Below are 16,971 nucleotides of genomic sequence, written 5' to 3'. Positions count from 1 at the left end.
AGCCCAGGTGTAGGACCTTGCACTTGGCCTGGTTGTACTTCATGAGGTTTGCATGGGCCCACCTCTCAAGCCTGCCTTGAGAGGAACATCTCAGTGGCTCATGAGCTCTGCATCTGCTTCTGGAGGCCAAGCTGCATGCAGAGGAGTTAGGATGTCCCTGTCCTGCCTCAGCCATCACTGCAGCCACAGATCTAGGAGGACATTTATGTGGCTGGTCAACTGAGTGGATGCCAGGATCTTCCACTCCTCTACTGGGGCACGTTAGCTAAGGAAATGTCCTAGGGCTCTGCTGGCAGTTTCTGGATGCTGCTGCAGAGATGTCCCTTGAGCAGAATGCAAAAGCAGCATTTAGAACTGTGCTCTCCTGCTTTGCCAGGACAGGTGCTGACTAAGGGTGAGCACCAGGCAGTTGGGCTTTTGCTGTCCCACCCCAGGTGGTGGCAGTGCTGGCACTCCATGGGCTCAGCCAGCAGCAGGGCTCGAAGCTGTGACCACCTGCAGGATCCAAACCCAATGGAGTATGCACGGTCAGATGAAAAACCTGGCGACCGCCATCCCTAGAAGTTAGGGACGCATCCACTTGAGGAAATGACTGCAAAACACCATTTTCCAAAAGCAGCAGCAGTCATACAGCCCTCCCCGCACCCAGTCGCAGGCCGTGTGTCTAACACTGGAGCTGCAGACCCGTCACATATTTTTTCGCCCTCCCCTCTCCCACGCTCCGGCCAGCAGCACCACCGCGCATCACCCACGCCACTGCCCCCAGGCAGCGGGCTGGCGTCCCACAGGCGAGGAGGGCAGCTCCCACCTCCAGAGTTCCCTATTTCCAGCTACAGGAATCCACACACCCTGGGCACTCCCACGTCCTCTGTGCGGCAGCGCGTGCATTCCTAAGCGTGCGATCCCTCCCTCCCTTTCTCTTTGCAAAAACTGTGATCTCAGAGATCAAGTTGGCAGCTTCAGAAATATACCCTCAGCTGGTTTCCTTGCTAGCCCTTCAGGGCTAGCAAAATCGAATCAAAATCAAAACCAAAATTTTAAAGGCCTGCACAGTATTTTGTGACATTTCAGGTATTTTTTTTTGGTGCCACTAGTGGTATCAATATACAAAAACAATGATGAAACTTAGCAATGATATAGCTCTTTATATTTTCAAATCTCTGTACAAACATTAATTAAACAAAGCAAGGTAGTATGCAAAACAGTCATTACTTAGAATAACTGACCAATGGGTTGTGCTTCAGCAGGACAGGAACAAGTGTGCTGTAAGGAAAGCGACAAACCAGAGGTAAAGCGAGGTTTCATCTTCAAAGTTGTGATTATGAATGGAGAAAATAAGTGCTGAGGACAGTATCTGAGAGTGTTCTTTAATATCCTTACACCAGGTAGGTAAAAGCTAGTGTATTCATACTATCACACAGAAAGACTGGGGAAGAATAACTGCTTAATGCAAATAATATACAGCAATATATATATATGTATAAATATATATTCACACGCACATTTGATCTTAAATTTGTTAAAAGACACCTCAGCCGAACTACAACAAAAAAAGATATTGGTATGATAACGATGAAGATATTAAAAACATAAAAAACACTGCAGTGGCCTTGACTGTGGATCTTTCCCACCAAAGAGCATAAATTCTTTAAATTATTATACCTGCTGAGGCCGGCTGCCCTCAGTACTGACAGAAAATACAGCTCTTAATTCCTCTTTTCTGGAATGACTGAAGAAAACAAAACACAGCTACCCATAGAACTCATTCCTGCACATGCAAATGATGTTGGCACAATTAACAGCCCGTTTTTTTAGCAGGCAACAGGACAGACCTTTGGCTTCAAAGGTTCTGAAAAACGCCATATGTTGACATGATCCAAGGAGAAAGTCAGGTTCTATCTGCTCCTCACCAGCTCTGACGGTCAGGATTTCAGTCACAGCTCATTTTTTTGCAGCCCCCCCCCCCCCCATCACTTTGCATTGTTCCTACCACAACCGGCTCAAGAGAAACAATGAAAGAAGTTTTACCAGCAGCACTGTGATAGCTTAGGGCGCTTGATGCTAGCAGATGTTCTTAGGGAAAACTGGACCTTAGCTTTATCCACCTGGGTGTGTTTTGGGGAGAAACACCTGCCTAGGAATGAAACACCACACATCCTGTGGCTGTAAACATCCAACCTGCCTTCTTCAGAGACCCACCAACCTTCTTCTTTGGAGGTCAATCCAAAATTGTTGCAAATGCTCTGGACCAGTTGTTTCCACAAAGGAACGGCAGCAACGCCCATGCACCCTAAAAGCCTCAGATTTACACACAGCTGGGGCCCTCTTGTGCTGAGACACATCTAGGATAGGTGGTGGTTGGGAAGCTCCTGCTGCCAGGTAGACAATTTGGCCCATGCTCTCCATCTCCTTCCCCAGGGCCTCTCCAGGGGAGAGCAGGAGGGAGCAGAAATCCCTTCCCATGCCATCATTTCTGCCTTAGGAACTAGCGAAAGCAGCAATTTCAATTTCTGTCTCCCTCCTGCTGCTTCAGTCAGACGCTGTAGCACAGCTGTGGCACATCAGACTGAGCCAGCGGTGGCCTCCGCTGAGCCACCAGCAGGACAGGGACCAAACCCAGGCCACCGCACGGGGGTGCAGGGGGGACCTCCCCCTGCACCAGCCCCCTCCCGGTCCCATAGCACCGACTCTGGTGTCCGTTCCAAAATCCACCTCATGTCCCTGGCAAAACCTGTGCCTCTGTCAGCTCTAGGTAACCCTGGGATAAATGCCAACTCCTCTCCAAATAGGAGCACGCCAAGTGAAGATGTAATCTTTTAAACTCAACTGAAATCACTTCGTATTAGAAAAAAAAATATAACAAAAAACACATGGCGAATCTGAGACAGGGTAATTATATTTTATACATTTTATTTCTGTGGGGTTTTAGGTTTTAAATAACAGTAGATATTTTTGTTCTGACTGTATACCTGAATTGCAGCTCTTCTTCCTTTTCAGTAAACTTTGGGATAATTTTCACAGTGGACAGTTTATGATGATAAAAATGCAAAGAATTCAAAGCCCAGCTTCTCTGCAAGCGTGACTCTTACAAGCATTAAAGCTTAATTTAAGGAATGGCAATAACAATTTTAGCTATTTAGAAAACCATTGATATTTTTCAAAAGAAATGTCAATTATGTGGTGACCACGACCAAGCAATTCTTAAAATAGATTCTCAATTCCTGGTCATTTTTTGGTTTTGGTTTTGTTTGTTTTTTTTTAAAACACAGCTTGGTTTCAAAAGGCAGCATTACTCTTCCATGAGACACACGCTCTGCGTCATGCTACCGAGCACTCTGAACCAACAGCTTTATTTCATGCATGTTTTCACTGAGAGAGCAGGATGAAATGTGTTTTTTCCCCTTGTGTCGACGGCACTCTTGGACATCACAGAACTGGACTGATGAAACGCACCACTGGCTCTGAGATCCTTAGACTTTCAGCTGCCAGTTATTTTAGATTTAGAGGATGTACAGAGTAGTAGCACACAAAAATCTACTCCTGAGTTTCCTACGCAGTAGCCAGTCGTGAAAAGATTTCTCTAGGATGAGATCAAAATCGCCAACCGTACAGAAGCCCCGCTGCTGTACACTGCTAAGTACGCAGCGTCACGATTACCATCACCAGGTAGAGAAGGGAAGCAGGGGCTGCAAGTGTGAGAGCTACGTGGACATCCATGACATCGGGGGAGAACAGTTGCTAACAAATTCCTACACACAGTACACTTCACACACAAACAGTAAGAAATAATCTATAGTTATTACCAGTTCCTGAGTACAGCCATAACCGGTATTTCAAGTGTTAACCTTTAGGCCCAAATTTTCTTAAAACGATCCTGCAGAACGTACGTATTTCAAACATCTGTATTTAAAATGATCTACGTTACTAACCTACAAACTTTATTCAAGTCAGACTCTCATCTGGAGAAAAACACCTTAAATTAGATTTCAAGTATTCATCAGCATTAAAGTTGTTACTCTTTATTTTAAGTCCTTTGAAGATCCTGAGACAAACACTCATATTCAATCAGAAATACGGGAAAAAAAATAATTAAAAGAACGAAAGCAGTTCCCAGAGCAGCATTGCAAGTCCCCGCGCAGGCCAGCTCCCATCCGCCCAGCCCACACTTTTCAGACAGGTCTGTCAGCCCCCCAACCTGCCGGGAGACTCGCGGCTCCCAGCTGAAAGGTCAGCCACAACATTCCGCAGCTCCTGGAAGCTGAGTTGTCTTATCTTTTGCAATCGCTCAAAATTACATACGTCACTATCCATTCTTGCTCGGTGACAGTGGATTGTGAGGAATATGGGAGCATCAGCAACCACAACTCTGCCTCCCAACTTCTTTCCGTGTATTAACTGCACTAAAAGGAACAAGCCAGTGAAGGAAGCCAAGCAGTATTTTATTGACTCCCAGAGGACAGATATGGATTGTATAAAACCCTGGAAAACTCCTTACTTTTTAAAATCCCAGTATTAGAAACAACAAAACGTATTCCTCATAAATAACCTGACACCATTCCTTCATCAAAAGGTTTTGGCATCGAACATATTTCCTTTACAGTTTAATTTTAATCGTTCATTTGAACAGCTTAAAAAACTATGTCTATAATAATAATTAAATATATTGCTCGTATTTGTGACCATAAAAAAAATAGTTTGAGCTAACACTTTCCTAGTTGTCAAAAAAATCCAGAGAGACACCAACTTTTGAATGAGCACTTCAGAAAGATGTGTAAAAATAACTTGCTGTAAATTCTCAACAGACTTCATTTATCTGTAGACTGAGCCCCTTAAAAATGTGTATTTCATCTAATAGCAGTAATGACCTCAAGAAAATGCACACAGTGCGACCAGCTTTCCCTTGATCCTGCAGAAAGGTACACACGTACTCAACTACAGCCACGGCAGAACTTCTGCAACGTCAACAAGACACGGTTGATCTCAAAGACAGATCTGAACACATACAATTAAATTCCTTTTAGTTTTAGAATAGGTCAGTCTAAGCCTCAGTCAGATGACGACCACAAAAGCCATGTTGGGCCGGTAAAGGTCACAGGAGCACTCTCGGTTTTAATGAGAAGCGGACAGGATGGCGTAAGTCACCAAAGCTGAATTAACACAGCCTCTCTATTGCAGCTTGCAATGTTTGTTCCTCTGGCGTCTTGAAAAGGCAGTAACCTCTGGAAGCATCACAGTCTTTTCCGAGGGGATCACTAGGCCTCAGCTTCTCACAGCAGTACTCGCTATTATGCAAAATACTGCCAAAAATGCATTGTTTGCACCTCAATGCACTACTTCCAAGACACTAACCCAGACGTTTCAACTAATGCACAAGTGATTTTCAGGCTTGATCATTTTTTGAAGTTGAAAACAGGTTCCTACTTGAGCAATAATGAAGCAGCACCTCTCCTTGGTATTCACCATTGGCCAGAAGTGGTTTTACACCAAAGTTTCCAACACCCCCGATGTCTGCTAACCCCCGCCAAAGATCCTGGTGCTGAGGTATGGTAACTCCAGTTACAGCTTCAGCCGTGAAGCTGGCTGAAGGGACTTCCACGCTCCACTCCACTGCCTCCACAGATGCACTGGCACAACTGTAAACTAGATCTCTGACCCAATGCGGGGCTAAAAGTAACCCTTGACTTGACTTCAAAGCATGGACCAGCCTGCTGACCTGATGTTCTGTATGGCACAGGTGAGGGGCAGTGGAGCAGAGGGACAGGAACCAACAGCTGGAACGGTGGTGCACCAATTTGTATTTGTCAGGAAAACTCCCATGTCACAAAACATCACCTTCATCATTTGCAAAGGGAACACAGAGGATCTCTGAGATGCTCTTCGGAAAGCACAAGTGATACTGGATGGACAAGAGCCGAGGGATGTGTTTGGACACATGCCATGTGAGCAGAGAAGTGATACTGGACGTTGTCTCATCTGCTCCTAAACGTTAGGTACTAAAAAGTGTTTTTAAAAGTGCCTTCTATACACCAGTTAATCAAACTGATCTCACAATACTTCCCTTCTATCTTACATTTTTACATAAAGCAGAAGTATCTACACCTTTAGGAAAACCACCTTTCTAAATAATCGTCAAAGCACATGAAAGCATGTTTGAGAGCAACTTACCGAATTAGCTGCATGAAGACCATCACACATGTAAAACCAAAAAGGCAATGAAATCTCAGACACAAAACAACTTGGGTGAGAGCAGATATAACTCAAAGGGAAGAAGTTTTACAACTTTTTGTCTGTACAAGAGCTTTTCATTTCCTCGAGAGGAGAGCAACTAACACCCAACAAGTGACTGTTTTTAGCAATTCAGGCTTAGTGCCCTTAAAACGAGCAATTTTTTTTTTGCAGTTGTCATATTACTGTTACGGTTACAATTGTATTGTGATGAGTTCTTGGGATATACAAATCACCTACTTCTAAACAGGTTCCTGCATGTTATAGACTAAATTTCTTAACTTACAAATAATTATTTTGCCGTTTCCAGTTTACAATGGTAAAAAAACCAAAGACTTCACAATGTGTGTAAATGGGAGGTAAATGTATTTTTAAAAACAGAATAAAAAGCTGCATGTTAAAAACTGGGTCACAGACTAATAAATACATACATCAAAGACAGGAATTTTTCAGCAGCTGGTTTTAAAGAGCAAGGAAGTGGGGAAAAACTAGCTGTCCAGACTCCATTCTGGCTCTGTGGTCTGTATGCTAGAAATATCTGCAGTTCAAAAACAAGTTAACAGAGGAGTAGAATCAGCTTTGTCACCTATTTTCTTTTAAAAATATTAAGCTACTTCCTAAAAGTGTGGTGTAAAACCTAGAGAAACTTGAATTTCTTCATGCACTTGATGACATTGAAATAAAAAAAAGGAATTATTTTAACCCAGAAAAAATGAGTCGTCGTATACTGTAAGGATAGCCTTACTGCAAGTTTTCTACAGTAAAAGTATTTCTAGAAATACACCAGAAATTACTTTCCCATAACAAAATATACAATTATGAGTCAGATCATCATTGAGTTTCAATACTGAGACAGAACAGAAACAGTTACTGTGAAGTTTCAAAAAAATAGAGGAAAAAACCCAACTCCAAACAGTAAAAAGATGCTTTGACAGCCGTGGAGATGCCAGAAAGCAATGCTGGACACCAGGAATTTCCAGAACAACCCCCTTTCCAAAGTGATGTGTATTCTGTGAATTAGACGGTGAGAGAAAACTGATCCTGTTCTATTGGCTTCTCCACCCAGGCTCCAAGTCCTGCCTTCAGGAATGCTTTAAACAAACACTCTTTGGCAGTTTGATACTCAGTGGCTCCTTGCTTGGTTTCGTGGTACAGGTTAGGCTTGAGGATCTTTGAGCGCAAGCTGGAAGAAAGCTGTGTGGATTAAAGACGAGAAGAGAGACAAGAAACTATTAAGCCAAACAGTTTGAAAGTGACTGAGTTATCAAAACAACGATTCTTAAAACAAGGTAATTAACTACTGAACCAAATGTTCAGGCAAAGGCAGATGAGCACACAGTACGGCTCCTTCTAGCCACCGCAGCCGTGTGCCCAGCCTCACCACTCCCAACTGCCATGGTTCCCCTTGCAAAGCCAGCCCTTCAGCAGCGCCAGGCCCCATCCCGGCAGAGGCGCTCCCGGGACTAGTCTCACCCCCGCTAGCCTGCCTTTTGCTTCGTCTGGATCATCAGCTTCCCTCAGCGGGACAAATCTAGACACTGACAAACTTTCTTGCAGCTTTTCTTTCTGAGAGGACAGAGTGAAACCTCAGTAGGTTCAATTGCAGTGAAACTGGAATTTATCCTTCCAAATTATCCTTCCAAATAAATTAAAATGAGAAGGCAAGCTCAAAAAAGATAGCACCCTTTGTTTAATTAGCTATAAACCAAGGATTCTTAGATCCTGGCATGCATTTTGGATCAGTCATCATCAAATTAAAGAATAAGCTAAACAAACGCGTAGCTTTTCCGTTACTACATGGAGCAGTAGCTAACGTCAGGCTCAGCTTAAAACAGGCTCAGAAAGGGGCTTCTGAATAAAGAAAGCAGCACACACAGATATTTCATTGAGAATTAAGAAGTGGAAAAGCTAGCACTCTGGAAGATATACCTTTGCATGAATACGCATCCAGCGGCTGTAAAAAGCATGCTTACAAAGGCGAGATGCACGACCCATTTCATCTTTGCCAGTTGTAGCATTAATAACTTCAAGACCAGTGTCTCCTACTGTCCAGTTCACGCTGAAGTTTGGTGCTTTCCCTGGTTGACGGGCTTCTGCATTGCTGATACCTGAAAGGAAAGCAATGTTTGATGACAACAGTAAATACTAACTCTTGATTTTTTTTTCTACTGGAGAGTAAGCGATACGGTAGAGCTACTGAAATCACATTGCTAAGCAGTCTTACAAGTGCATTTTTTATTCTGAGGACATTCTCCTGCAGATTTTTCAGCAAGTCACAGAGACGTCGCCATGCGCATCTGATGCAGATTAAAATATTTCACACGGTTATGATTTAGCAACAATTTAAGACTTACTAATGGTTGGAGATAGATCAAAAGGTGGAATTTTAGCAGGACTTAATCATTAACCAATTTAGGGATTAACAAGGTGATTTGGTATAATACGTTATAACTAAAACAGCGACTTATTTACAGATTTGAGAATGACAAGATTCACACTAACTTACTAGAGAGCATCCTAAATCAAAACATATGTGTGTACGTATTTGTAAACACAAAACGTATAAACACACACCATTCAAGGAGCCGCACACGCACCACCCGAGTCTTCAACTGCTAGGACCAAAGTCCCTTTGCAGTGGGCGACTCCAGTGAGCTGACGGGTGCCTTTTTCGACTACACACACAGAGAAACATTAGGGTCCAGTAAACTATACATACACCCACACTCGTGAATGCTAATGCGTATATTCAGACGCATAGATAGGTAGAGAGGTAGAAGAGAAAGACTAACCTATAGTTAAAATTTCCCCCTTCTTGAGTTTAAAGTAAATACTCACGATGCATCAGCATTACTGAGTGGCTGATAACGGAGCCTTGAGAAGGTTGGCTCACCCTGGCCCTTTAAGCCTGAGGGGCATCACGGCCTGCTGCGATCCAGGAGAGTTCAAAGGGTCTCAGTAGAGTTGTTATTTATAGGGTCTGAGATAATTGACTTTCATCAGGTATTTTTCCATCCGGTACTTTCCACCAGTTGCGCAGGCCCAGAACTCGCTAGATCTTGACCTTCCAGTATCATGCCCTTTGGGCCAAGATGCACGTACCGTCAGGGGGTGATCGATTATCATTTCCATTTCCAAGTGACAGGGGATGTGGGAGCCAGTTGCACTAAGGGGTTGCCATAATGTTCTGGTCCATTGCCCTTCGCAATTCATGCCTGACTTACGTTAGGTTGCTGCGTGGCCCAGGCTGGGGGGGAATCACGCCAAGCACTGAGTGGCTCAAGGCAGCACCACAACACCTCATGTTCATCCTGGCTAAAGTGTTCTCTCCTTCTGTCCTTCCTAGCAGGGCAAGTGTGCATACTGGGGCTGCGGGAAACCAGCCTCCTCAGCAGAGGGGATCACAGAGGGGTCTGTGGCCAGGGTTGGTGGGGACAGTAACATGAGCGCCTTACCACATCCACCTCAGAAAGACCTGGTCTTGCTTACAGGACAAACCAATGAACTAATTAGTAACCTGCAAATAATTATGAAATGGAAAAAAAAGTTGCTCTCCTCCTCCACAACAATCTGCTGCTCTCAGAGCCCACTCAGTAGCAGGACAAGCCGAGTGTAGGAAAGAGCAGATACTGCGAGGTTTTGCCAGTTGTAACTCTCCAATGAATTCCCTTTCACTCCGCTGTTGTAAAAACTGAGATGCGTGTTGCTTATATCATTTCAAAACAGGTGTGAAACTATAAACTGTGGTCATCTTTCAGCACACAGTTAGAATTCAGCTAACAATTTTGGACTGCAGCCTTATTCAGAGAGGTTGTGCTCATTTAGAAGTGCCTACAGTGTGCTTTTGCACTTTCCCTCATAAAAATGGAGTTAGGTCAGAGCAGTGGTATGAGACGGCAGGATGCCTTCCCTACATTTCAGTAGCTGTCGAGCGTGTTTCATTAAAAGCTACCAATCTATTTCCTCTTTCTTACAGACTACGCCAGGGCGCAGCGTGACTAGCACAGGCAGCGGCACTGATGCTGTGGGCATCCGAGTTAGACAAAGTCAGCCCGCTCCTCCTCATCCTCCACAGAAAGCCAAAACTGGCAGTCTTTCAGCATAAATTCGTCTGGGCTGCAGCTGCCTCCCCACTTCACATGCCCATTGCTACTCACAGTGCCCAGAAACGGCAAACTGCGTGGCTCAAGAGAGGATGTGGACCATTTTGCTCAGATGTTCAATTGTGTGACACCTCTGAAATAAGGCTTCATCTCTACTGATGTAGAAGCAAAGCCACCAAAAGTCTAACCCAAGTGTGAAGCAAGACCAGCTGTCTGCCAGGGCTGCCTAGGGCAGGATTTATTCCCCAACACTGCAGAGATGCACTGTATATAACGACTGCAGTACCATGCTTGCAGATCATGGCAACTGCTGCCACCCACGTGCAACTCCTCCTCTGCACGTGCAGCAAGACAGCGCTGGGTGCTCGTGAGCAGCAGCCGGGGCCACGGGTCTGGGTTGTGCGTGCCATGGAAAAGTTAAGGAGCACATCGCTTTTAATCCTGCAGACATTACAGGGGTGGCAAAACTCTACCTTTAAGATGTCTCAGTTGTCTCACCAGGAGAGAACAAACGAACAGGGGATTTTCTTCTTTCTAATAAGTAAAGATCCCATTTTTACTTTAACGTAACTCTCTGAGAGCCTATTTCAAATCTACTCTGAGGTCAAGCTACGTCCCACGCTTTATAAAATCTAATGAATTTGTATAAATTGAACAAAAGCATTGCAGCAAGATGCGTTTCTTGCTGATGCTTGAAACACAATCTAATAAACAAAGCTAAGGCAACCTCAGGCGCCCGAGCGCAGGACTGGCTCGCTTGGCCCAAGTCTCATGGCACCTCTGGGCCCAGCACTAAGAGCGTGAGACGTGTGAGGTCTGAATGACACAGCAAAATTCAGTTTGCTTACTATAATCAATTCCTCATTTAATAAATAAACAAACATTTTGAAATATCAATCATATTGAACTTTCTGAAGCTGTTGTATTTTTACGCTTGGTTTATGTCAGCCTGGTCACCATGGCTGATAACCAGTAATTAAGTGAATAAGTAAATAATAAAAATAACCCTACCATTTTCCATTTTCTTGAAATAATCGGAAAAAATTGAGACTTAGAATAAAAGTTTCCTGAAGAGCTCTTTCAGGAGATTTAGGAAAGGTGCATTCAGGAGATGAAATACAATAGAGGTACCTACACCATCCGCAGGATGCCACCAAACTACACCCACCGGTCTGTAAATGGGTGAGCAGGGGTGTGGGATCCACACACTGACCAACTTGGGAGGGTGGACAGAGGTCCCTGCTGAGCAGGTACCGTCAAGGATATCCTGTAAGCAATACTTGAGGAAGACCCACCAGGAAGGGGGCTTTACGACGAGAGTTGAAAAGTCCTCATCGCAACTTCTGCCGTCCTTCGGAGCGGTTGGCAATGAACATATGCATCACACCTTCTGAAAACTGGAGCTGATCATGCACAATGCCTGTGCATGTCCTGCGTGTCACTGAAGACCAAACATTGCAGAGCAAATACTGCTGCTCCGTAAGTCACACAACATAAGGCTTGCACCTAAACTAGTAAATTGTAAATTTTGGGTGCACACAAAACGAATCTCAACTGAGTCTCCAAAAGCGTATAAATTCAGGCTGCTTTTGCGAAGCTTATGTGAAACAGACCAATGCAGACAAACCTCTTAATCAAAAATTGGTTTTACCAAAACTACTGAGGCAAGAGGGCTAAGAAATTGCCACCACATGACAAAAGGGTCAGTCACGTTTTTTCTTTAATTTAACAATATCTATACTATTACCTTTGCTTTTGTTCCATACACTACTGAACAAGTACAGTGATCAGATATAGTTCATCGAGTACTGCAAAACACCATTTTGCAGCCTGCTCCTGCCCAAACACCTGTGACATGACAAGCACCCACACAAGCAAATCAAATAAAGATGAGGAAACTGAAGATCCAGTACGCACCGCATTTCCATGGCAATCATACAATCACATTTCTTAGGTTATTTTGATGAATTAAACAAATAAAAACCCCTAGACTCAGAATTTCAAATAGACTTAAATAACAACACCATATATTCAGCTGCTTAATTATCTGTGTGAACCTTGGAGAGATGGAAAAGGAGTCCCTGAAGGTGGATCATGGGTAGCCCGGACAGGGAATAAAGGTCATCTCAAAAGCAAAGCATCTGATAACACTTCAGATGGATCATATCTTCCCCCTCAAAATCTAGACATGAACACAGCACAATAAGCTGAAACTAGTAATGGGAGAGAAAGCTAGGAGACAAAGTAAAATACGTTATTCTCCTTTGAAAACTGATATAACTAAGCTATTTAGAGAACACGGCTCAGAACTTACTGTTGAAAATTATTATAATGGGCTATAGTAAACAAAAGCAAAGGTCACAGCTCTTTGTGCCAGTGCTTATATAAATAATAAAGCTTGAAAGTTCTTCAAGAACAGAGCTCAAAAAAAGCTTCATTAAAAAGGGAGCTGAAAAACACCAACGTGAATAGAAGGATAAAAGGTACCAAGGAAACAGCCAAAAAAATCACCAAAGATTCTGATGAAGGATTTATTTTTGTTAAAAAAATAAATGCAAATGTAGACAGCAGTCAGAGGAGTGCTGAGGCACGAACATTTAAAATAGCCTCTCTTGCCATCGTGGTTGAAGTCGTCTTATGTACAAAAAACAAACTAACGTTTTGCAAAAAGAGTATGTGGGTTCCCAGCCTGGAGCCCCTCTTCACAGGCAACACGCCAGAGGAGCCATCTCAAATCGAAGTGCCAGTAAAATAGTTTAGGATATGTGTATGAAGTAAGCAAACACCAGCTATGGGACCCAGACAATATTCAACCACATTTGAGGAAACTAAAGACAAGGCAGCAGGAACACCAGTCATAGCACCTAACCTCTCATCAGAAACCACGCAAGTTCTTCAGGATGAAAGGTGGCCAATGCAACTCCAATTTTTAAGATGTTCAGAGGTATGCCAGGGTGTGCCATGTTTATTTACCAGTCAATAAACATGACATCTGCACCAGGAAGGCTGCAGGCTGAATATGAGTCAGCAGTGTGCCCAGGTGGTCAAGAAGGCCAATAGCATCCTGGCCTGTGTCAGGAACAGTATGGTGAGCAGGACTATGGAAGTGATTGTCCCCCTGTAGTCACTGGTGAGGCCCCATCTTGAGTACTGTGTTCAGTTTTGGGCCCCTCACTACAAGAAAGACATTGAGATGCTGGAGCAAGGGCAGAGAAGGGCCACGAAGCTGGTGAAGGGTCTGGAGCACAAGTCTTACGAGGAGCAGCTGAGAGAACTGGGATTATTTAGCCTGGAGAAAAGGAGGCTGAGGGGAGACCTTACTGCTCTTTCTAACTACCTGAAAGGAGGGTGTAGCGAGGTGGGGGTCAGTCTCTTCTCCCAAGTAACAAGTGATAAGATAAGAGGCAACAGTCTCAAGTTGTGCTAGGGGTGGTTATTAGGATATTGGATATTAGGAAAAATTTCTTCACTGAAAGGGTTGTCACGCATTGGACCAGGCTGCCCAGGGAAGTTGTTGAATCACCATCCTGGGAGGTATTTAAAAGATGTGTATATGTGGTGCTTAGGGACATGGTTTAGGGCTGGTTTTGGCAGTGTTACGTTAATGGTTGGAACTGAAGATCTTAAAGGTCCCTTCCAACTTGGATGATTCCATAATTCTAGCTACAATACTGCATTACTGGGCATAGGTGTAAATACAGCAATATTGGGAATGACTCAACAAAAAACTGCCTTAATAACTGAAGACCGGAGATGGCCAGTGTGCAACTAATGCTTTGAGAGCCCATGGAGTAGAAGGCCTGTATGCTCAATGTCTACCTTAAAAACAGACTTAAGGAAACCTTGATGAAGATGGTCTGTTGGAAAGAGCCAACACAGCTGGAGAGCCCCAAGCTCTGTGCAGACCTGGAAAGCGTGTTTGTAGTGAAAAAAATGAGGTGAATAAGATTGTTGATGATACTAAATTATTTAAGAAGGTAAATAAGAGATGCAATTTCAAAGTAGCAGAAAAAAAGCTCACAGCATTGGGTAACTGGGCAATAAAAAGGCAGATGAAATTCCTCACAGATAAATATTAGATAATACATATGAGGAAAAAACAAAGCAATTTTGCATAAGGAGTTCTGGACTTGGAGCTGGATATTAGCATCAGGAATGAGATTTCAGTTTCTAATATTCAGTTCTACCAAAAGGTCATGTCAATGATCAACAGCAATCAAAGGAAGCAAAGTGAATGTTTGGAATTTTTATTGAAGGATCATGGAACTGAACAGAATATCATGATGCCACCACATAAATCAGTACTGCTGCCTTATCTTGAGTATCAGGTGCTCACTAGCTCAAAAACATGATTGTAAAATGGAAGGGATGATCCTTACGTGGAAGGGTCTCCATGCAATTACTGCTTCCTTCTACTTTTCACTGCCTAACTACCTGTGGGAAAGAGTACTGGGCTAGATGGATCCTACCTTAAGATCTTGGTCTTAACCTAAGATAGTTCTTACGCTGGTGACAAGATAATCAGCAGATGTGACACTGCTCCAGGATGTTTCATCCAAGAACTGAAATAAGAAATACCTCTCAACAGCACCACAAGGAACAGGTCAAAACCACAAACAATGTAATTTCTGACAATACTCTGGTAAAAGATGGGAAGCTCTAGAGAAACTAAATCATAAGAAGCTATCAACTGACTGGACATCAAAACAGGGAAAACTTGTCTGTTTAATATTATAATCACAGCTAAGAAAAAAGGCATTGTCCACAAAAACATACACTACTGCAGGGTCTGGAGATGGTTGAGCAGCCGTCATGGACAGGAGAGCCTGCTGTCTGCTTTGTGGTCATAGATCCAGTGGATACCATTAGCCCAGGTCCTCGGGGCCAGGGCATCTGAGCACACCTACCAGCAACGGGAACCCTAAGGACAGATGCCTGATGAAATTTCCTTTGCACTAGTTGCCTCCAGTGAAGAAGAGCTTGTGATGAAATTTGGTTCACACTAGTTGCCTCCAGTGATGAAGAGCTTGTCGTTTATATGTAACAGGCTCTCTTATATTTAATGACTTCTGCCCCGAAGGATTTTCAAGGGCTGATTCTCTGATTTGCTGAGCTCTGCCACTCTACTTCCCCCCCAGTGGGTAACACCTTTGTGCCCGCCTCCCACAATGGCTCCAAAACCAGTCTGTGCAGATTACCTTGCAAACTGGCACTTTGTTATTGGCTGATTTATACAATCATCCTCATTCTATTTGATTGAGAAATCGATCCCTTTTCAGATTATTCTAGAAAGTCACGAGATTCAAACCTGTCCTCTCTTCACGTCAGCTGGCCAGTTCTCAGAGAGCGCTCATGTGCCCTCAGTGCTGTGGTGCTAAAGGCATCCTGAAAGGCTGGGTCCTGCAACCAAGGCTTCCACAAGTCATCACGGGGAGGGAGTTTTCTACCAACATATGGGTTTCCTGCATGCCCTATCTTAAAAACTAGCTACTCTGATATGCACGTTCACATTTAACTTGTTGGCAAAAGGAGGTATAAGTAGAAATATATGAGAAAAAAAGATGATGGAAAAGAATTTTTATCAGTAGATAACAATAACTCAGTCTGACTTTGACTTTATGCAATTGTCCCTGCAGAGATAAAACTTTTTTATGAGAGGAAAACCCCCAGTTTTTACAGCACTTTTTCAGCTAAACAGGTAAGACAGTGGGGAAAGACAGCTATTTCTCTTTTAGTTCATCCCTCCAGTAGTCACCGTCACGCAGTTTTGTGTGTGGTACCAGGAGGAACATAAGACCGGGGACAGGTGTTTCTGCAGTGCTTATTCCAGGTAAGAACACACCGTAAAATGTGTGAATCAAAGAGCAGATGGGTAGCTACATGAATGCCCCAGCTGAATCCAACAGCATAGGTCAGAAGATTAGCTTTCAAGACTGAACAAGTAGAAGAAAATCAATCAACAAAATTCTCTGCCCAACCTCCCAAACACGTTTCCCGTATATTTCCGAGATATGTATTTTCATGAAAACTCAAGAGCTGAGAACATTTCTGAAATCTCTCTACTGCTCAGTAAGACCCAGCTGAACTGTTTAAATAGATGGTGCTATTTCATGGCAAATAGGTGATATCAGTATTGCAGAAAGATGACTTTTAAGAAGACCCGGTACTGTTATACGGTGTGAAAAGGATAACAAAAACTCCTCCCACCCCACCCCAAACCTGCTGTTTTGAAGAATTGATAAAAATTCCCCCAAATCAGGTACAAACAGTCAGCTACTGTGCCCATACAACAGTTTAGTATTTGGTACTGTGAGTGTTGTAACTGCTACTTATTTGTTAATGTAAGGAAAAATATGTTAGTTAACATTTTAATATGTCCTAGTTCAGGGAATCCTTATTAACTACCTTTCTTATCTTAAACGCTGGTTGCTAAATAGGCTCTTTTCCCCACACCCTCCCTAAACCTATTTTTAAAATTCATGTCAAGCTTTTAACATGCTTTAAAATACTGAGCTTTTTTTTTTTCCTGGAAAATAAACAGACACATGCGAAAAGCCAAGCTCTACAGAACAAAGCAATGCACACAATGAGAGGGAGGATAAGAGATTTCAGTTTTAAAGCTTTCGTAGCATTACTGTAACTA

General features: G+C 43.3%; 1 protein-coding gene across 3 annotated transcripts in view; it reads right to left on the bottom strand.

The window, feature by feature from the left end:
* Positions 1 to 4,418: 4,418 nt before the first annotated feature.
* Positions 4,419 to 16,971, bottom strand: part of ADARB1 (adenosine deaminase RNA specific B1) — an 87,214-nt gene continuing 74,661 nt past the window's right edge. For all 3 annotated transcript variants that reach the window (XM_074594282.1, XM_074594280.1, XM_074594281.1), the window contains exons 10-11: positions 8,155 to 8,333; positions 4,419 to 7,419 (exon numbers count right to left, since the gene is read on the bottom strand). In XM_074594282.1, coding sequence (XP_074450383.1) covers positions 7,243 to 7,419; positions 8,155 to 8,333 — 356 coding nt within the window. In that variant the 3' untranslated portion in view covers positions 4,419 to 7,242. The remainder of the gene's footprint in view (positions 7,420 to 8,154; positions 8,334 to 16,971) is intronic.

This window comes from Larus michahellis, chromosome 7 (assembly GCF_964199755.1).
Source record: "Larus michahellis chromosome 7, bLarMic1.1, whole genome shotgun sequence".
NCBI classification, from domain to species: Eukaryota; Metazoa; Chordata; class Aves; order Charadriiformes; family Laridae; genus Larus; species Larus michahellis.
The sequence above is the reverse complement of the archived record's forward strand: the minus strand, read 5'-3'. Positions and strand labels throughout refer to the sequence as shown.